The sequence below is a fragment of the Aegilops tauschii genome, chromosome 6, assembly GCF_002575655.3.
Source record: "Aegilops tauschii subsp. strangulata cultivar AL8/78 chromosome 6, Aet v6.0, whole genome shotgun sequence".
Classification (NCBI taxonomy): domain Eukaryota; kingdom Viridiplantae; phylum Streptophyta; class Magnoliopsida; order Poales; family Poaceae; genus Aegilops; species Aegilops tauschii.
The window spans coordinates 376,265,938-376,288,492 of NC_053040.3; the positions used below are offsets into that span (position 1 = coordinate 376,265,938).

Below are 22,555 nucleotides of genomic sequence, written 5' to 3' on the forward strand. Positions count from 1 at the left end.
CCGCGAGCTTTGCTATTATAGTTGGATCATATGGTGTTTCTCCCCCTCTATCTTCTTGTAATGGATTGAGTTTTCCCTTTGAAGTTATCTTATCAGATTGAGTTTTTAAGGATTTGAGAACACTTGATGTATGTCTTGCATGTGCTTATCTGTGGTGACAATTGGATATTCACGTGATCTACTTGATGTATGTTTTGGTGATCAACTTGCGGGTTCTGTGACCTTGTGAACTTATGCATAGGGGTTGGCACACGTTTTCGTCTTGACTCTCCGGTAGAAACTTTGGGGCACTCTTTGAAGTTCTTTGTGTTGGTTTGAATAGATGAATATGAGATTGTGTGATGCATATCGTATAATCAAACCCGCGGATACTTGTGGTGACATTGGAGTATCTAGATGACATTAGGGTTTTGGTTGATGTGTATCTTAAGGTGTTATTTTAGTACGAACTCTAGGGCTGTTTGTGAGACTTACAGGAATAGCCCAATAGATCGATCAGAAAGAATAATTTTGAGGTGGTTTCGTACCCTACAATAATCTCTTTGTTTGTTCTCCACTATTAGTGACTTTGGAGTGACTCTTTATTGCACGTTGAGGGATTGTTATATGACCTAATTATGTTATCATTGTTGAGAGAACTTGCACTAGTGAAAGTATGAACCATAGGCCTTGTTTCCAAGCATTGCAATACCGTTTTTGCTCACTTTTACCACTTGCTACCTTGCTGTTTTCATATTTTCAGATTACAAAAACCTTTATCTACCATCTATATTGCAGTTGTATCACCATCTCTTCGCCGAACTAGTGCACCTATACAATTTAACATTGTATTGGGTGTGTTCGGGACACAAGAGACTCTTTGTTATTTTGTTGTAGGGTTGTTTGAGGGAGACCATCTTCATCCTACGCCTCCCACGGATTGATAAACCTTAGGTCATCCACTTGAGGGAAATTTGCTACAGTCCTACAAAACTCTGCGCTTGGAGGCCCAACACGAGTCTACAAGAAGAAGGTTGCGTAGTAGACATCAAGCTCTTTTCTAGCGTCGTTGTCGGGGAGGCTAGGTAAGCAGCACTCACATCCCGTCAATGAAGCTCTTTTCTGGCACCGTTGCCAGGGAGGTGAGTGCTTGAAGGTATATCTTTAGATCTTGCAATCGAATATTTTGGTTTCTTGTTTTATCACTAGTTTAGTCTATAAAAAAACTTCAAAAAAATTGAATTGAGGTTGCCTCATATGCTTCATCTTTAAATGTCTTTCGTGAAAATGATGGAAAGGATAATTGTGCCAAAGTGTTAGAAGAAGAATGCATTAAATTCTTGGCACTAAATCTTTGAATGATGAGCATGATTGCAATGTTGTTATTATGAATTCCTGGAATATCCATGATGCTAATGATATGCAAAGCTACAAGCTTGGGGATGCTATGTTTGATGAAGATGATATTTTTTGTCCCCCAACTTTTGATGAGCAAATTTATTATGATGATAGCATGCCTCCTATTTATGATGATTATGTTGATGAAAGTGGGTTTGGGAGAGTGTCAACTCTAGGTAATGGTCCCACTATTTTGGAGGCTGTTGAATCTTATTGTCACAATTATGAAAGTGGATTTGGAGAGGTCATGACTTTATTTAGTGATGAATCCACTATTTTGGAAGAGGTTCCAATTGATTATGAGAACAAAGTTGCTATCTATGATGATTATTGTGATGACATGTATGCTATAAAGAATAATGATAACCATGAAACTTGTCATCGTGATTTTGACTTTCAATTGGATTATGCCTCACATGATAGTTATTTTGTTGAGTTTGCTCCCACTACTATTGATGAGAATGGATTTGCTTATGTGGAGAGTAATAAAATTTCTATGCTTATGAATCATGAAAAGAATACTTTATGTGATGGTTATATTGTTGAATTCATTCATGATGCTACTGAAAATTGTTATGAGAGAGGAATAAATGCTTTTACATATTGCAATAATATCAAGTTTCCTCTCTATGTGTTGAAAATCTTGAAGTTATGCTTGTTTTGCCTTCCTATGCTAGTTGATTCTTGTTACCATTAATTATTTGCTCACAAAAACCCTATGCATAGGAAGTGGGTTAGACTTAAATGTGCTAGTCATATTCTTCATGATGCTCCCATTATGTTTCAATTCTTATCTTTTAGGTGAGCATCATTGAAATCATCATGCCTAGCTAGAAAGGCATTAAAAGAAAAGCGCTCGTTGGGAGACAACCCAATATATACCCCTACTTTTTTTGTGTGTTCACATGATTAGGCTACTGTCTTAATCATGTTTTATAGCTTTTGTATCAATAAAGTGCCAAATAAGACCTTTGGGATGGTCTATGGTGATAGTTAACTTGATTCTGTGCAAAAAAGAAACTTTTGCTCTCAGTCCAGGAATTTTGGAAATTCACTGGAACTTTATTTTGATCTGATTCTTTTTGCACAAGATTAATAAACAAATTGCTCAGGTTGTCCTAATTTTTTCAGAATTGTTGGAGTTACAGAAGTATTTGAGAGTTACAGATTACTACAGAATGTCCTGTTTTTTTGATAGATTATGTTTTCGATGCATAGTTTGCTTGTTTTCTAGTTTCTATGGCTTATATTGCTTAATATAAATTGTAGAAATGATAGGGTATGGTAGGCATAATTTGAGAACAATTATGAATCTTGTCTTGACAGTACCTAAGTGGTGATTTGCTTTATTTTACTAATGGAGCTTAGGAGTTTTCTGTTAAGTTTTGTGTTGTGAAGTTTTCAAGTTTTGGGTAAAGTTTTGATGGACTATGGAATAAGGAGTGGAAAGAGCCTAAGCTTGGGGATGCCCAAGGCACACCAAGGTAATATTCAAGGACAACCAAGAGCATAAGCTTGGGGATGCCCCGGAAGGCATCCCCTCTTTCGTCTTCATTCATCGGTAACTTTACTTGAGGCTATATTTTTATTCACCACATGATATGTGTTTTGATTGGAGCATCATTTTATTTTATTTATATTTGCTTGCTGTTATTTAGAATAAGGTTTTGTATCTTTTATTTCAATAAAAGTGTCAAGGATAGCCTTCACCATGCACAATTTGCAAGTATATGAGTTGCTGTTTCAAAACAGAAAGTTTGTTGCTATTGCAAAAATTCCGTAGAAAAGTCAGAATGTGATAAAATGTTGAATTTTTTTGCAGAATAAGATATGATAAATTCTCTACAGTGTGGTAAATTTTTAGAATTTGAGTTAAATAAGTATTATTCCTCTTGCATTCTTTACAGACTATTCTGTTTAGACAGATTGCTGTTATGTTTGCATTGTTTGCATATGTTTGCTTGTTTAATGATTCTATTTAAGGATATGAGTGTTAAATATGCAGAGGCATTTAGTAGGCAATATCAAATAATAATTTTAGTGATTTTATACAGTAGAGAATGATAAGGTTTTGCATGGATTTATACTAACTTATCTCACGAGTTCTTGTTGAGTTTTGTGTGGATGAAGTTTTTAAGATTCCGTGAAACTATGACATGAAAGGAATTAAGGAGACACAAAAGCTCAAGCTAGGGGATGCCCAAGGCATCCCTAATTAATATTTCAAGAAGTCTCAAGCATCTAAGCTTGGGGATGCCCCGGTTGGCATCCCACCTTTCTTCATCAACAATCATCGGTTAGCCTCGGTTGAGCCTAAGTTTTTGCTTCTTCACATGATATGTGCTATCCTTGGAATGTCATTTCATTTTGTTGTGCTTGCTGTTTGAATAAAATATTAAGATCTGAAATTCTTAAATGAGAGAGAGTCTTCACATAGCTACTTAATTATTGACTACTGCAACCTCTTGAGCACTGCGTTGGTTTCCCTTGAAGAGGAAAGGGTGATGCAGCAAAGTAGCGTAAGTATTTCCCTCAGTTTTTGAGAACCAAGGTATCAATCCAGTAGGAGGCTACGCGCGAGTCCCTCGCACCTACACAAACAAATAAATCCTCGCAACCAACGCGATAAGGGGTTGTCAATCCCTACACGGTCACTTACGAGAGTGAGATCTGATAGATATGATAAGATAATATTTTTGGTATTTTTGTAATAAAGATGCAAAGTAAAATAAAAGGCAACGGAAATAGCTTGTTAATGGAAGATTAATATGATGGAAAATAGACCCGGGGGCCATAGGTTTCACTAGTGGCTTCTCTCAAGAGCATAAGTATTTTACGGTGGGTGAACAAATTACTGTTGAGCAATTGACAGAATTGAGCATAGTTATGAGAATATCTAGGTATGATCATGTATATAGGCATCACGTCCGAGACAAGTAGACCAACTCCTGCCTGCATCTACTACTATTACTCCACACATCGACCGCTATCCAGCATGCATCTAGAGTATTAAGTTCATAAGAACAGAGTAACGCTTTAAGCAAGATGACATGATGTAGAGGGATAAATTCATGCAATATGATAAAAAAAACCCATCTTGTTATCCACGATGGCAACAATACAATACGTGCCTTGCTGCCCCTACTGTCACTGGGAAAGGACACCGCAAGATTGAGCCCAAAGCTAAGCACTTCTCCCATTGCAAGAAAGATCAATCTAGTAGGCCAAACCAAACTGATAATTCGAAGAGACTTGCAAAGATAACCAATCATACATAAAAGAATTCAGAAGATTCAAATATTGTTCATAGATAAACTTGATCATAAACCCACAATTCATCGGTCTCAACAAACACACCGCAAAAGAAGATTACATCGAATAGATCTCCACGAGAGAGCGGGAGAACATTGTATTGAGATCCAAAAAGAGAGAAGAAGCCATCTAGCTAATAACTATGGACCCGAAGGTCTGAGGTAAACTACTCACACTTCATCGGAGAGGCTATGGTGTTGATGTAGAAGCCCTCCGGGATCGATGCCCCTTCCGGCGGAGCTCCAGAACAGGCCCCAAGATGGAATCTCACGGGTACAGAAGGTTGCGGCAGTGGAATTAGGTTTTTGGCTCCGTATCTGATCGTTTGGGGGTACGTAGGTATATATAGGAGGAAGGAGTACGTCGGTGGAGCAACGTGGGGCCCACGAGGGTGGAGGGCGCGCCTGGGGGGTAGGCGCGCCCCCCTACCTCGTGGCTTCCTATTTGATTTCTTGACGTAGGGTCCAAGTCCTCTGGATCACGTTCGTTCCGAAAATCATGTTCCCGAAGGTTTCATTCCATTTGGACTCCGTTTGATATTCTTTTTCTGCGAAACTCTGAAATAGGCAAAAAAACAGCAATTCTGGGATGGGCCTCCGGTTAATAGGTTAGTCCCAAAAATAATATAAAAGTGAATAATAAAGCCCAATAATGTCCAAAACAGAAGATAATATAGCATGGAGCAATAAAAAATTATAGATACGTTGGAGACGTATCGAGCATCCCCAGGCTTAATTCCTCCTCGTCCTCGAGTAGGTAAATGATAAAAACAGAATTTTTGATGTGGAATGCTACTTGGCATAATTTCAATGTCATTCTTCTTAATTGTGGTATGAATATTCAGATCCGAAAGATTCAAGATAAAAGTTCAGTATTGACATAAAAATAATAATACTTCAAGCATACTAACTAAGCAATTATGTCCTCTCAAAATAACATGGCCAAAGAAAGTTCATCCCTACAAAATCATATAGTTTAGTCATGCTCCATTTTCGTCACACAAGAATGCTCTCATCATGCACAACCCCGATGACAAGCCAAGCAATTGTTTCATACTTTAGTAATCTCAAACTTTTTCAACCTTCACGCAATACATGAGCGTGAGCCATGGACATAGCACCATGGGTGGAATAGAATATGATGATGGCGGTTATGTGGAGAAGACAAAGAAGGAGAAAGTCTCACATCAACGAGGCTAATCAATGGGCTATGGAGATGCCCATCGATTGTTGTTAATGCAAGGAGTAGGGATTGCCTTGCAGCGGATGCACTAGAGCTATAAATATATGAAAGCTCAACAAAAGAAACTAAGTGGGTGTGCATCCAACTTGCTTGCTCACGAAGACCTAGGGCACTTGAGGAGGCCCATTGTTGGAATATACAAGCCAAGTTCTATAATGAAAAATTCCCACTAGTATATGAAAGTGACAAAACAAGAGACTCTCTATCATGAAGATTATGGTGCTACTTTGAAGCACAAGTGTGGTAAAAGGATAGTAACATTGTCCCTTCTCTCTTTTTCTCTCATTTTTTGGGCCTTCTCTTTTTTTTATATGGCCTTTCTCTCCTTTTTTTATTCCTCACTTGGGACAATGCTCTAGAAAATGATGATCATCACACTTCTATTTATTTACAACTCAATGATTACAACTCGATACTAGAACAAAGTATGACTCTATATGAATGCCTCCGGCTGTGTACCGGGATATGCAATGAACCAAGAGTGACATGTATGAAAGAATTATGAATGGTGGCTTTGCCACAAATACTATGTCAACTACATGATCATGCAAAGCAATATAACAATGATGAACGTGTCATGATAAACGGAATGGTGGAAAGTTGCATGGCAATATATCTCGGAATGGCTATGGAAATGCCATAATAGGTAGGTATGGTGGCTATTTTGAGGAAGATATAAGGAGGTTTATGTGTGAAAGAGTGTATCATATCACGGGGTTTGGATGCACCGGCGAAGTTTGCACCAACTCTCAATGTGAGAAAGGGCAATGCACGGTACCGAAGAGGCTAGCAATGATGGAAAGGTGAGAGCGCGTATAATCCATGGACTCAACATTAGTCATAAAGAAGTCACATACTTATTGCAAAAATCTACAAGTCATCAAAAACCAAGCATTACGCGCATGCTCCTAGGGGGATAGATTGGTAGGAAAAGACCATCGCTCGTCCCCGACCGCCACTCATAAGGAAGACAATCAAAGAACACCTCATGTTTCAAATTTGTTACATAACGTTTACCATACGTGCATGCTACGGGACTTGCAAACTTCAACACAAGCATTTCTCAAATTCACAACTACTCAACTAGCACAACTTTAATATCACTACCTCCATGTCTCAAAACGATCATCAAGCATCAAACTTCTCTTACTATTCAACACACTCATAAGAAAGTTTTTACTAATCTTGAATACCTAGCATATTAGGATTATTTAAGCAGATTACCATGCTATTTAAGACTCTCAAAATAATCTAAGTGAAGCATGAGAGATCAATAGTTTCTATAAAATAAATCCACCACCGTGCTCTAAAAGATATAAGTGAAGTACTAGAGCAAAAACTATATAACTCAAAAGATATAAGTGAAGCACATAGAGTATTCTAATAATTTTTGAATCATGTGTGTCTCTCTCAAAAGGTGTGTACATCAAGGATGATTGTGGTAAACTAAAAAGCAAAGACTAAAATCATACAAGACGCTCCAAGCAAAACACATATCATGTGGTGAATAAAAATATAGCTCCAAGTAAAGTTACCGATGGAAGTAGACGAAAGAGGGGATGCCTTCCTGGGCATCCCCAAGCTTTGGCTTTTAGGTGTCCTTAGATTATCTTGGGGGTGCCATGGGCATCCCCAAGCTTAGGCTCTTGCCACTCCTTGTTCCATAATCCATCAAATCTTTCACCCAAAACTTGAAAACTTCACAACACAAAACTCAACAGAAAATCTCGTGAGCTCCGTTAGCGAAAGAAAACAAAAGACCACTTCAAGGTACTGTAATGAACTCATTATTTATTTATATTGGTGTTAAACCTACTGTATTCCAACTTCTCTATGGTTTATAAACTCTTTTACTACCCATAGATTCATCAAAATAAGTAAACAACACACGAAAAACAGAATCTGTCAAAAACAGAACAGTCTGTAGTAATCTGTAACTAACGCAAACTTCTGGAACTCCAAAAAATCAGCCAAAATAGAAAGACATAGAAAATTGGTTTATTGATCAGCAGCAATTGGAATCAATATTTTATCACGTTCTGGTGATTTTTAACAATTATTTTCATGAACAGAAAGTTTCTGGAAATTTCTGCAAGATCAAATAACTATCATCCAAGAAGATCCTATAGGTTTAACTTGGCACAAACACTAATTAAAACATAAAAACACATCTAACCAGAGGCTAGAACAAATATTTATTCCTAAACAGAATCAAAAAGCAAAAAACAAAAAATAAAATTGGGTTGCCTCACTATTGTTTAACGCCCCTAGCTAGGCATACAAGCAAGGATAGATCTAGGTATTGCCATCTTTGGTAGGCAATCCATAAGTGGCTCTCATAATAGATTCATATGGTAATTTTACTTTCTTCCTAGGGAAGTGTTCCATGCCTTTCTTTAATGGAAATTGGAATCTAATATTCCCTTCCTTCATATCAATAATTGCACCGATCGTTCTAAGGAAAGGTCTACCAAAAATAATAGGACATGAAGGATTGCAATCTATGTCAAGAACGATAAAATCTACGGGCACATAGTTCCTATTTGCAACAATAAGAACATCATTAATTCTTCCCATAGGTTTCTTAATAGTGGAATCCGCAAGGTGCAAATTTAAAGAGCAATCATCAAAATCACGGAAAGCTAGCAAATCACACAAAGTATTTGGAATCGTGGAAACACTAGCACCCAAATCGCACAAAGCATAGCATTCATGATCTTTAATTTTAATTTTAATAGTAGGTTCCCACTCATCATAAAGTTTTCTAGGGATAGAAACTTCCAACTCAAGTTTTTCTTCATAAGATTGCATCAAAGCATCAACGATATGTTTGGTAAAGGCTTTATTTTGACTATAAGCATGAGGAGAATTTATCACGGATTGCAAAAAGGAAATACAATCTATCAAAGAGCAATTATCATAATTAAATTCCTTGAAATCCAAAATAGTAGGTTCATTAACATCTAGAGTTATGTTCTCTTCAATCCCACTTTTATCAATTTTAGCATCAAGATCTAAAAACTCCGAATTTTTGGAACGCCTTCTAGGTAAAGGTGGATCATATTCAGTCCCATCATTATCAAGATTCATATTGCAAAACAAAGATTTAATAGGGGACACATCAATAACTTTTAGATCTTCATCTTTATTTTCATAGAAATTTGAAGAACACGCTTTCATAAAGTAATCTTTCTTAGCACGCATCCTAGCGGTTCTCTCTTTGCACTCATCAATGGAAATTCTCATGGCTTTGAGAGACTCATTGATATCATGCTTAGGAGGAATAGATCTAAGTTTTAAAGAATCAACATCAAGAGAAATTCTATCAACATTCCTAGCCAATTCATCAACTTTAAGCAATTTCTCTTCAAGCAAAGCATTGAAATTCTTTTGTGAATTCATAAACTCCTTAACACTAGTCTAAAATTCAGAAGGCATCTTATTAAAATTTCCATAAGAATTGCTGTAGGAATTACCATAATTATTAGAGGAATTACTAGGATAAGGCCTAGGATTAAAGTTTCCTCTATACGCGTTGTTACCAAAATTATTCCTACCAACAAAATTCACATCCAAAGATTCATTATTATTCTCAATCAAAGTGGACAAAGGCATATCATTAGGATCAGAAGAAACACTTTTATAAGCAAATAATTTCATAAGTTCATCCATCTTTCCACTCAAAACATTAATTTCTTCTATCGCATGCATTTTTTTATTAGTAGATCTTTCAGTGTGCCATTGAGAATAATTAACCATAATATTATCTAGGAGTTTAGTAGCTTCTCCTAAAGTGATTTCCATAAAAGTACCTCCCGCGGCCGAATCTAAAAGATTTCTAGAAGCAAAATTCAGTCTGGCATAAAAATTTTGTATAATCATCCACAAATTCAAACCATGAGTGGGGCAATTACGTATCATTAATTTCATCCTCTCCCAAGCTTGTGCAACATTTTCATGATCAAGTTGCTTAAAATTCATAATGTCCTTTCTAAGAGAGATGATCTTAGCGGGAGGGAAATACTTAGAGATAAAAGCATCTTTGCACTTATTCCAAGAATCAATACTATTTTTAGGCAAAGACGAAAACCAAGCTTTAGCATGATCTCTAAGCGAAAAAGGAAATAGCTTCAGTTTAACAATATCATTGGCAACATCTTTCTTCTTTTGCATGTCACACAAATCAACGAAGCTATTTAGATGGGTAGCGGCATCTTCACTAGGAAGGTCGGCGAACTAATCTTTCATGACAAGATTCAACAAAGCACCATTGATTTCACAAGATTCAGTATTGGTAAGAGGAGCAATCGGAGTGCTAAGGAAATCATTGTTGTTGGTATTGGTAAAGTCACACAATTTGGTATTATCTTGAGCCATCGTGACAAGCAAGCAATCCAACACACGAGCAAACAAGAGACGGGCAAAAAGAGGCAAACGAAAAAGAGAGGGCGAATAAAACGGCAAGGATGAAGTGGGGGAGAGGAAAACGAGAGGCAAATGGCAAATAATATAATGCGGGAGATAAGGGTTTGTGATGGGTACTTGGTATGTTGACTTTTGCGTAGACCTCCCTGGCAACGGTGCCAAAAATCCTTCTTGCTGCCTCTTGAGCACTGCGTTGGTTTTCCCTTGAAGAGGAAAGGGTGATGCAGCAAAGTAGCGTAAGTATTTCCCTCAGTTTTTGAGAACCAAGGTATCAATCTAGTAGGAGGCTACGCGCGAGTCCCTCGCACCTACACAAACAAATAAATCCTCGCAACCAACGCGATAAGGGGTTGTCAATCCCTAGACGGTCACTTACGAGAGTGAGATCTGATAGATATGATAAGATAATATTTTTGGTATTTTTGTAATAAAGATGCAAAGTAAAATAAAAGGCAACGGAAATAGCTTGTTAATGGAAGATTAATATGATGGAAAATAGACCCGGGGGCCATAGGTTTCACTAGTGGCTTCTCTCAAGAGCATAAGTATTTTACGGTGGGTGAACAAATTACTGTTGAGCAATTGACAGAATTGAGCATAGTTATGAGAATATCTAGGTATGATCATGTATATAGGCATCACGTCCGAGACAAGTAGACCGAGTCCTGCCTGCATCTACTACTATTACTCCACACATCGACCGCTATCCAGCATGCATCTAGAGTATTAAGTTCATAAGAACAGAGTAACGCTTTAAGCAAGATGACATGATGTAGAGGGATAAATTCATGCAATATAATAAAAAACCCCATCTTGTTATCCTCGATGGCAACAATACAATACGTGCCTTGCTGCCCCTACTGTCACTGGGAAAGGACACCGCAAGATTGAACCCAAAGCTAAGCACATCTCCCATTGCAAGAAAGATCAATCTAGTAGGCCAAACCAAACTGATAATTCGAAGAGACTTGCAAAGATAACCAATCATACATAAAAGAATTCAGAAGATTCAAATATTGTTCATAGATAAACTTGATCATAAACCCACAATTCATCGGTCTCAACAAACACACCGCAAAAGAAGATTACATCGAATAGATCTCCACGAGAGAGGGGGAGAACATTGTATTGAGATCCAAAAAGAGAGAAGAAGCCATCTAGCTAATAACTATGGACCCGAAGGTCTGAGGTAAACTACTCACACTTCATCGAAGAGGCTATGGTGTTGATGTAGAAGCCCTCCGTGATCGATGCCCCTTCCGGCGGAGCTCCGGAACAGGCCCCAAGATGGGATCTCACGGGTACAGAAGGTTGTGGCGGTGGAATTAGGTTTTTGGCTCCGTATCTGATCGTTTGGGGGTACGTAGGTATATATAGGAGGAAGGAGTAAGTCGGTGGAGCAACATGGGGCCCATGAGGGTGGAGGGCGTGCTTGGGGGGTAGGCGCCCCCCTACCTCATGGCTTACTGTTTGATTTCTTGACGTAGGGTCCAAGTCCTCTGGATCACGTTCGTTCTGAAAATCACGTTCCCGAAGGTTTCATTCCGTTTGGACTCCGTTTGATATTCTTTTTCTGCGAAACTCTGAAATAGGCAAAAAACAACAATTCTGGGCTGGGCCTCCGGTTAATAGGTTAGTCCCAAAAATAATATAAAAGTGAATAATAAAGCCCAATAATGTCCAAAACAGAAGATAATATAGCATGGAGCAATCAAAAATTATAGATACATTGGAGACGTATCAACTACTCATTGATGTTCACTCATATCTTTTGGAGTAGTTTGTCATTTACTCACGTGTTTCACTTATATATCCCATGAATGGTTAAATGAATTGAATATCATAAATCTGAAATTATCTATGTTTCATATGCTTATCCCATGGGGAGTAATGACTTCACATATAAGAAGTATAGGTGGTAAATTTATTGAAAGTTAGCAAGCATTGTATTGGTCACTTGAACAATTCATGAAAGAATATTAAAGGAAGAGATATTTCACATATAAATATACTATCTTGGACATCTTCTATGATTGTGAGCCCCATTAATTATTTTCAAACCTGAGCAAATTAGTTGAAGTTGGACAAGGAAGACAACATAATGAGTTATGCTTGGGTATATTTGTATAGAAGTTATATTGTTATGGATCCTCCAACATGTGGTGCTTGCTATTTAGAATCCTTTGCTAGCCAAAATTTCTGTACTAAGCGGGAATACTGCTTGTGCATCCAAAATCCTTGAACCAAGTTTCTTCCATGAGTGTCCACCATATCTACCTATATGCGGTATTTACCTGCCGTTCCAAGTAAATTTGCATGTGCCAAACTCTAAAACTTCAAATAATAATCTGTTTTGTATGCCCGAATCGCTCATGTAGAGACTAGGGGCTGTCAGTATCTTCCATGCTAGGTGGGTTATTCTCACGATGAGTGGACTCCACTCATCATTCACGAGAAAGTGGCTGGTAATTGGGATGCCCAGTCCTATGATCAAAAGATCAAAAACGAAATCGCAAGTAATGAAACAAAACTCCCCCAGGATTGTTGATAGTTGGACGGTACCTGTTGTTTTGGACCAGCCGTGGAATGTGCTTGTTGGCGGTGGGGGAGTAAAAACTTTACCATTCTGTTTGGGAACCGCCTATAATGTATTTAGTATGGAAGATATTGGGAACTCTTGGTTGTTATGTTGACAATGAAAGCATACCTCTTAAAAGTATTTTCATCTCTGTTTTAAAAGCTTCGAGCTCTGGCACCTCTGCAAATCCCTGCTTCCCTCTGCGAAGGGCCTATCTTTTACTTTTATGCAAGAGTCAGTAGTATTCCTTCTCATTCCAACCTACTCTTTAGTTGGCAAGCATCATGTGATGGGGAAAGATCTAAGCATATATGGCCATTCAAATATATTTGATCATGAATTATTATTGTTGACAATTATCTATATGATAAATAAGTTGGGAGGCGAAACATTAAGCCCATATCTTTCTATGTGTTCGATGGATGCTATTTGTTCTAAAAATATGCTTTGAGTGGTAGCAATCATGGAAGACTATATGATAGTTGAGTATGTGGGATTTGCTAAATCAAAGCTCTTACATAGACCCTTCCTGAAAATAAGATGAATTGCAATTGTTTGATGACTGAGAACATAGTTTGTTAGTTTTCAAGAAAGTTTATGATCCATGCTTTAACATGTGAATAGCTTGCTACTTGATCATGAGAAGTTTTATGATATGAGCTACTGTTATGATATACAATGATGCTAGAAAAAGTGATTGAAATTATCATTGATCAAACTTGTGCACTTGATAGCATTCCACATCAAAAATTCTTTTTTTTATCATTTACCTACTCGAGGACGAGCAAGAATTAAGCTTGGGGATGCTTGATACGTCTCCAACGTATCTATAATTTTTTATTGTTCCATGCTATTATATTATCTATCTTGGATGTTTTATATGCATTTATATGCCATTTTATATGATTTTTGGGACTAACCTATTAACATAGAGCCCGGTGCCAGTTTCTGTTTTTTCCTTTTTTTTGAGTTTCGCAGAAGAGGAATATCAAACGAAGTCCAATTGACTTGAAAATTTACGAAGAATATTTTTGGAAAATATAAAAAAACTGGAACGAAAAGATATCGAAGAAGAGTCCTGAGGCCACCACAAGGGTGGAGGGCGCGCCCCCCGTCCTTGTTGTCGCCTCGTGGGCCCCCCTGACTTGTTCCCGACGCCAACACCTCTTATAAATCCCCAAAACCCCAGAACAGAACCTAGATCGGGAGTTCCGCCGCCGCAAGCCTGTGTAGCCACCAAAAACCAATCGGGACCCTGTTCCGGCACCCTGCCGGAGGGGGGAACCATCACCGATGGCCATCTTCATCATCCCGGCGGTCTTCATGACGAGGAGGGAGTAGTTCACCCTCGGGGCTGAGGGTATGTAACAGTAGCTATGTTTTGATCTCTCTCTCTCTCTCGTGTTCTTGATTTGGCACAATCTTGATGTACCACGAGCTTTGCTATTATAGTTGGATCATATGGTGTTTCTCCCCCTCTATCTTCTTGTAATGGATTGAGTTTTCCCTTTGAAGTTATCTTATCGGATTGAGTCTTTAAGGATTTGAGAACACTTGATGTATGTCTTGCATGTGCTTATCTGTGGTGACAATGGGATATTCACGTGATCTACTTGATGTATGTTATGGTGATCAACTTGCGGGTTCTGTGACCTTGTGAACTTATGCATAGGGGTTGGCACACGTTTTCGTCTGGACTCTCCGGTAGAAACTTTGGGGCACTCTTTGAAGTTCTTTGTGTTGGTTTGAATAGATAAATCTGAGATTGTGTGATGCATATCGTATAATCAAACCCACGGATACTTGTGGTGACATTGGAGTATCTAGGTGACATTAGGGTTTTGGTTGATGTGTATCTTAAGGTGTTATTTTAGTACGAACTCTAGGGCTGTTTGTGACACTTATAGGAATAGCCCAATAGATCGATCAGAAAGAATAACTTTGAGGTGGTTTCGTACCCTACAATAATCTCTTCGTTTGTTCTCCACTATTAGTGACTTTGGAGTGACTCTTTGTTGCACGTTGAGGGATTGTTATATGATCTAATTATGTTATCATTGTTGAGAGAACTTGCACTAGTGAAAGTATGAACCCTAGGCCTTGTTTCCAAGCATTGCAATACCTTTTTCGCTCACTTTTACCATTTGCTACCTTGCTGTTTTTATATTTCCAGATTACAAAAACCTTTATCTACCATCCATATTGCACTTGTATCACCATCTCTTCGCCGAACTAGTGCACCTATACAATTTACCATTGTATTGGGTGTGTTGGGGACACAAAAGACTCTTTGTTATTTGGTTGCAGGGTTGTTTGAGAGAGACCATCTTCATCCTACGCCTCCCACGGATTGATAAATCTTAGGTCATCCACTTGAGAGAAATTTGCTACAGTCCTACAAAACTCTGCGCTTGGAGGCCCAACACGAGTCTACAAGAAGAAGGTTGCGTAGTAGACATCACCGCCCTGGGTACCGGTACATTGTTGATAATCGTGATCAAGATCAGAGGGGTATTAAATAGCATAATGGATCTGAACATATAATCTTCCACCAAATAAATGATATAGTAATCAACTACAAGATGTAATCAACACTACTAGTCACCCACAGGTACCAATCTGATGTTCCGATATAAAGATTGAACACAAGAGATGAAGTAGGGTTTGAGAGGAGATGGTGCTATTGAAGATGTTGATGAAGATTGCCTTCCCAAAGATGAGAGGGAGGGTTGTTGGTGATGACGGTGACGATGATTTCCCCCTCCGGGAGGGAAGTTCCCCCGGCGGAATCGCTTCGCCGGAGGGCAAAAGTGCTCCTGCTAAGTTCCGCCTCGAGACGGCGGCGCTTCATCCCGAAAGTCCCCCTCTGATTTTTTCTAGGTCAAAATGACCTATATACCAGAAGATGGGCACCAGAGGTGGGCCGAGGAGGGCACAACCCACCAGGGCGCGCCTGGGGGCCCAGGCGCGGCCTGGTGTCTTGTGCTCACCAGGGTGGCCCCCTCCGGTAGTTATTTGCTTCAGTATTTTTTATATATTCCAAAACAATTCTCCGTAAATTTTCAGCTCTTGGATATGTGCAGATAGGTAACTCTGATGTAGCTTTTCAGGCCCAGAATTCCAGCTGCCGGCATTCTCCCTCTTTGTGTAAACCTTGCATATTATGAAGGCATTAGAATTACTCCATAAAGCATTATTATGCATAAAACAATATCCTAAAAACTAAAAAGTGTGCGCGCGCTGTTTGGGCGTCTCGAGCGGCCGCTCTGTCACACACATGCATGTGTATTTATTTTTGTCTCATAGCGCATGTTGGTGCTGGCATTAAATGTGTTCACACTAGTCCCATCAGTTAGAGAAAACAGATCCACGTATTTTTATTTCGGGATTTCAAATTCTTTTAAAGCCGTATCTTTTAAACCACACGTCGGAATTCAGTCCCGTTTTCACCGTTGGATTCATCGCGACGAGATCTTTGAAACTAGATCCCGCATGGATATGTTTCGACGGATTTTTTTGATGTCAACTTTGATGCTATATGGTGCAACTAAAATACTGCATTGGGCAACTTTAATACTACATGGTGCAACTTTTTTTAAAATTAGTTGGCTTGTAATTTATTCTAATTGTACACACATTGATGTTTAGTTGGCTTATAATGTAGTCTAGTTGCACACACATTGATGTTTTGTTGCCAGAAGGACTAGTTGCACACGCACATGCTCAGTTGGCTTATAATTTAGTCTAGTTGCACAAATATTGATGTTTAGTTGGCTTATAATATAGTCCAGTCGCACACACATTGATGTTTAGTTGCCAAAAGGACTAGTTGCATACACACATGCTCAGTTGGCTTGTAATTTAGTCTAGTTGCACACATATTGATGTTTAGTTGGCAGGACACTAGTTGCACACACATATGCATAATTGACGCGGCAATATAGTCTAGTTGCACACACATTGATATTTAGTTGACAGGACTAGTTACACATATATGCTCAGTTGGCGCGGCAATGTAGTCTAGTTGCGAATACATTGATGTTTAGTTGGCAGGACTATTGGCACACACATATGCTCAATTGGCGCGGGAATGTAGTCTAGTTGCACACACATTGATGTTTAGTTGAGAGAAAGACTATTGGCACACACATATGCTCAGTTGGCGCGACATGTAGTCTAGTTGCACATATATTGATGTTTAGTTGGCAGGAAGACTAGTTCGTTGAAACATACCCATGCGGGATCTAGTTTTGAAGAGCATGTCGCGAAGATTCCAACGGTGAAAGTAGATCGCAATTCCGATGTGCGGATTAAAAGTTATGCCTTTTTAAAATTCTGAAACCACAAGTAAATGTATAGGAGAACAAAGTGCTTGTTGCTATTTAATACGTCGCGGGAAAATGGATTAGACGAGAAAGATTTTCTGATTAGAAAAGGGGACAAAAAATTTCCTTAAATAACCGCCCGCTCACTAATTATACTGGGCGGCTGGGCGCCAGCTAGACGCGTCCAAACAATATAAATAACAGTAGGAAAACATGATGCAAAATGGACATGTCATCATCACTAGGGCTTTGCATGTGTTGCAACTAGCCACCTCCACTGACCGTTGATTGTGTGATCGGACCAAGCAGTCCACCGCACGACATTCCTCTTGCACGCGCACATATCATAGAGGCCGCGCACTTGCGCCGCTCCGGTGAACCTTTTTGTGGGATCCGATCGGCTACGTGGCAGATCGAGGAGGAGACGACTCCAGAGATGCGCTTACCCAACTCTACTTCCGCTGCATGGCACTGCGCGTCTAGTCGTAACGATCCGTGATCCATCTCTGTTAACATTGTTCCTGGATGTTCCTCCGGTAGGAAATTTTAATTTGCAGTTGACGCATCCTACCATAGAACCCAATAGGTGTTAACCAGGTTCAGGCCCTCTCGAGAAGGTAAAACGCTACCTCATGCTTTTGATATATTGATTGTGATGGGGTACAGAGTACAATATGATCTACCTCGAGATCGTATGAAAGAGTTCTAAGGTCTAAACCTCTAAAAAGCTTGTAATCGTGTCTCTACAGGCTAAACCCCACGGCTTATATAGGCACCAGAGGTATCTAGGGTTTACACATGGTCGGTTACAATCTAGGGATAAGCATGTTGATCATTCAAATATGTCTTGAAGTGTACGTTATGTCTTCGGAGATCTTCATCTTGATTACGTCGAGGACCAAGGCCTGCATGGTCCATTCATCAGTTATCGTTGGGTCCTTGGTCCAGACCATACGTGGCGAGCCAACATGGTAAGCACCCCCTAGTCCAGGACATCGGCACGCGGTCCGAACGTATGCAAGCGTTTTGAGGGTTGACGTTGGAGATGTACTAAAGAAGCATGATTCCACTCGGGCAGAAGCAACCTAATGACCAGATGCATTAGTTAAAGGCATTATCGCAACCATGAAGACCTGGCGTTATATCAAGACACCCGTTACTACGAGTAGTGGGTGTGCATTATTGTTGAACTTTAATCACCTGTAACATAGAAAGCAAAGGAGATAACAAACTCTATATAAGCATCCATTCATCACTTGCTTACGGGTTTGAAACCTTGTAAACACAAATCTCAACACAAGAACATTCTCCTCAGAGAACATGATTAGGTTTTTTTACCTTCACTATGAGGGGCCTGAACCTGTATACTTCGTTGCGGCACCCCCTGCGTCTTGCTTGATCAGGCCTCGTTTCTTTCCCTCTCTTCCTGCTAGAATTCACACCACGACAACGCTTGCGATGAAGATGCGACAGTTTTCTTTTTTAGGGTGCTGCCCAAGACTACGTGGACGAGAGGAGACAACTGAGTCAGCAAGCTAATCTCAACCGTAGACGGTGCTTGATCTGATAGTGCGGAAGACCACCGATAGAGACCTCCACCGATCGACCGACGCTTAGCGTTGGAAAAAAAACCGAACAACTTGAACCTGAAGCGACTTTGAGTTAGTAGTCAGTCGCGAGTGAGTCAGTCCACCGCGGCCGACACGCCCACTCCAACCCCCACACCCACCGATTCCCTTCTAACCTCCCGTGTCACACCGTGACACCAGACCAAACCACCGATCATTTCCACTCGACGCTTCCACCGCCCGAATCCAGCCAGGCGAAGCTGCGAGCTGCGAGGATGTACCGAGATCCCAACCCCTTCGACGAGGGCGCCGACGACAACGCCTTCTCCGTAATCCCCCATTTCTCCCCCTCTAGCTTAGCATGACCCGGCAGATAGATCTCGGGCGGGATCTCCCCGCCGAGCTCCGGCGTTTGAATTTTAGCGTGTTCTGACGAGCTGTGCATCTGGTGGTTCGTGCGCAGAATGGGGGAGGACGCGGTGGTGCCGCTGGTGGTGGCGGCGGTAAGTCGCAGTTCCAGTTTCGCCCGACGGAGCCCGTCGGATTCGGCGCCGGTGGCAACGGCGACGCCGCCGTCGACATCCCCCTTGACAACATGAACGTAAGAGAGGATCTCCCGTTTGCTGTTGCCGAGGGAGTGATTGGCCGTGCTCTCTGCTCTACGCTAATATGGTTGCTTTGCAGGGTTCGAGTGGCAAGGAAAGCGAGCTCTCGCAGTGGCAGGCAGATCTCAAGAGGCGAGAGGCGGTAAGCTTCTTATGCTGCTGTTGTCTTGGATTCTTACAGTTGATTTGATACATTACTAGGATATTCAGTTGTTGACATTTTTTCCTCTCCTGTTCGTTGTTCTCAATTTTGAATTTTTTGTGGGTGAAGGACATCAAGAGGAGGGAGGAAGCTCTCAAGAGCGGTACGCTTCTACTTGCATTGGGTCTACATCAGTGGATAAATTATGCCCTCATGAAACTGTGTATTGAATCTTGTGTTATCATGTAGCTGGGGTGCCCATGGAGGACAAGAACTGGCCGCCGTTCTTCCCAATCATCCACCATGACATTGCCAATGAAATACCAGCCAACGCGCAGCGGTTGCAGTATCTTGCTTTTGCTAGCTGGCTCGGTAACTACGCACACACTCATGAGATACCAGTTTTAAGAGGCAGCATTGTATGTACTTACTGACGATATTTGGGGTTGCAATAATCTACAGGCATCGTGCTTTGCCTCGTTTGGAATTTCATTGCTGTCACAGTCTGTTGGATCAGAGGGGGAGGTGAGCTAAGTACCCTTTTCTAGTTAGTTTTCATGCTCTGTGCACCTGCACATATGTATTGTATATAACGGGCAAATGAGATGTACTTGAATTGCAGTTTGGGTACCAACAAGTGCTAGTCCTATTCTGCTATTATGTCTTGTAATGGAGCAGACCACTAAATCTTTGGATTTCCTTATGCTTGCAGACTCTAAACTGTTTTTCCTGGCTACTATCTACGGTATGCTTGGAGTACCTTTGTCGTACTTGATGTGGTATAGGCCTCTGTACCGTGCAATGAGGTATGCATCTAATAGCCAACACTTTCTGGCTTCCTGCTATGTGTACAGAATATCTGCACCAGTTCATGCCACTAATTCTGGATTCCACTTTGTATCAGCTTAACATGCATAGCTTTATTTCTACTAGATGTTTGATTTAACTGAATTCTAATATCTGCACTGTACTTTTCCTAGCACTAGTAGTGGCTTTATTTTAATATCTGGTCAACTTGTTGAACAGAACTGACAGCGCATTCAGCTTTGGGTGGTTTTTCCTTTGTTACATGGTAAGGTCTTGATGAACTTGTGGTTTCTGCTTTCTTCATCTGATATGCTATTTATGTTGGCAACCTGATTGAATTATGTTTTCTTTGTTTCGTTGCAGCTCCACATTGGCTTTTGTATAATTGCTGCCATTGCTCCGCCAATCGTGTTTCGTGGGAAGTCACTAACGTAAGATAACTTACCACACTATGTATTGCTTCAAGCAATTACTGCCTAGAATTTTAATACGATAGATAGCCACTGTACAGTGTCTCAATGCGTGAGGCTGTTGATTTTTTTTATGTGGCTCTAAACAAAGTATGCTTTCTGTCATCAGGGGTATACTGGCTGCAATCGATACCTTCTCTGATCATGCATTAGTTGGGGTGAGTTGTTCTATAGATGCTATTCATCCTTCTGCAGTTCATATACTTCCTATGTGGAATGAACAGCCGGACATGTTTCTATTTCTATAAAGTATGTCGATACAATTTTGTATGTTCAGTGTATGTAACATTTAAGGCCAACGATCTTTCTTTCAGATACTTTACTTTGTCGGATTTGCCTTGTTTTCACTGGAGACAGTTGTGAGCATTTGGGTTCTTCAGGTCTGTGACTAATCTGCTATCTCCCTCTGCCCCTTGCCTCCTATTCTGCATTTATCACGTTCCTCATTCTTTGGTTTCGCGCATCCCTCACTCATCTTTGGGTACTATATCTAAATGGATAAGGAAGTAAATAGGTACTCATTTACTTGGATCATACAGTTTGAATTCTCATATGCATATATGACATAAATGGAGTCATGGAACAATTGGAGATGCTAGTAACTTATCTAAAACTAGAAGTACTCTGTATGTTATTTGTTTAATTACTCCTGCCCTCTAGCTATCTATAAGTATTAAGTCTATACATAAATTTCAACAATAGTGATCTCTTAAAATTAGGATAATATGGAATCTATCCAGTTGTGATACCAGTGTTTACTGCTGGAAGAAAGTTATATTAACCATCAGTCAGAGCACAGTTTTTCAGTAAACTTACCTTTGTTTTTCTATGTTCATCAGTCTTCCTTATATTTGTTTCAACAGAAAAATATGTGTAATGTATAATTTAATTTACAAGTAAAGCAAATACAGGAAGATTGAGCGAGCATGTCACATTTTGTTAATATTATTTTTCCTTTATGCTGTCACCTATGCATATAGAACTATGGTGTTTGCCAAGTTCCTTGCAGCGCAAAATACCAGCAGCTCAGCACTTGATCTTGCTCTAATTTTGGTGCATGCAGAGAGTATACATGTATTTCAGAGGGCACAAGTGAAGCGGCAACGGAAGAAGATACAGAAGTCCACCGGTGTCATCGAAGCGTGCTGCGGTTCTGTGCATACATATGATTACATGCCATTCTTTGTATGTTATGGTAGTTATGGGAATAATTTGCCTCAGAAGTTCAGAAGTTTGTTTATTTGTTGGAAGAGAGTAGAAGTGTAACAACTGTTGTATTAGTGTTATCTCTGGAACTATCTGTTGTTTAAAGCCTTGGATCTTACCTCTATAAACTGCATGTTGTTTGAAGCCTAGCATTTTTGTTCGCTAGTTTGTTTGCATATTTGATTCGTCTGCTGGTGAGCTGCTGTCTTCTCTCTTCTGTGAGGGCCATGGTAGTTGGAACCTAAAGACAGCAAAACCATATGATCTTCTCATCTGTGCCTTGTGAAGTGATGACCAAGGAATCTTCTAGCCTTCATTGCAGATTCCATTTCTTATAAACATCCATGCATATTTTTTAACCATGACGTCCTTCTAGCCTTCACTGAATCCTACCATGTATATGAAATGAAACATGAGAATGTATAACAGAAGTTTGGTTGCGCTTGCGCCATAACAAGAAGTAAAAAAAAAATCACTTCATGGACAGAAAATATTGCA

General features: G+C 39.9%; 1 protein-coding gene across 1 annotated transcript; it reads left to right on the plus strand.

Moving 5' to 3' along the window:
* The first annotated feature begins 18,941 nt into the window (after positions 1-18,941).
* On the plus strand, positions 18,942-22,206 carry LOC109741486 (secretory carrier-associated membrane protein 5). The gene is made up of 12 exons (XM_020300575.4): positions 18,942-19,156; positions 19,291-19,428; positions 19,512-19,574; positions 19,704-19,737; positions 19,824-19,946; positions 20,037-20,099; positions 20,287-20,380; positions 20,601-20,646; positions 20,745-20,812; positions 20,961-21,009; positions 21,166-21,231; positions 21,915-22,206. The coding sequence occupies exons 1-12, from the start codon at positions 19,103-19,105 to the stop codon at positions 21,945-21,947; spliced, it is 831 nt and encodes a 276-aa protein (XP_020156164.1). The 5' UTR covers positions 18,942-19,102; the 3' UTR covers positions 21,948-22,206.
* Positions 22,207-22,555: the final 349 nt, after the last annotated feature.

Excerpts from the sequence above, each read along its gene's own strand:
- LOC109741486 (XM_020300575.4), top strand. The coding sequence starts at position 19,103 with ATGTACCGAGATCCCAACCCCTTCGACGAGGGCGCCGACGACAACGCC. Across the intron at positions 19,575-19,703 it reads ATCTCAAGAGGCGAGAGGCG|GACATCAAGAGGAGGGAGGA; the intron begins GTAAGCTTCTTA and ends TTGTGGGTGAAG. Across the intron at positions 21,010-21,165 it reads CTGATCATGCATTAGTTGGG|ATACTTTACTTTGTCGGATT; the intron begins GTGAGTTGTTCT and ends TCTTTCTTTCAG.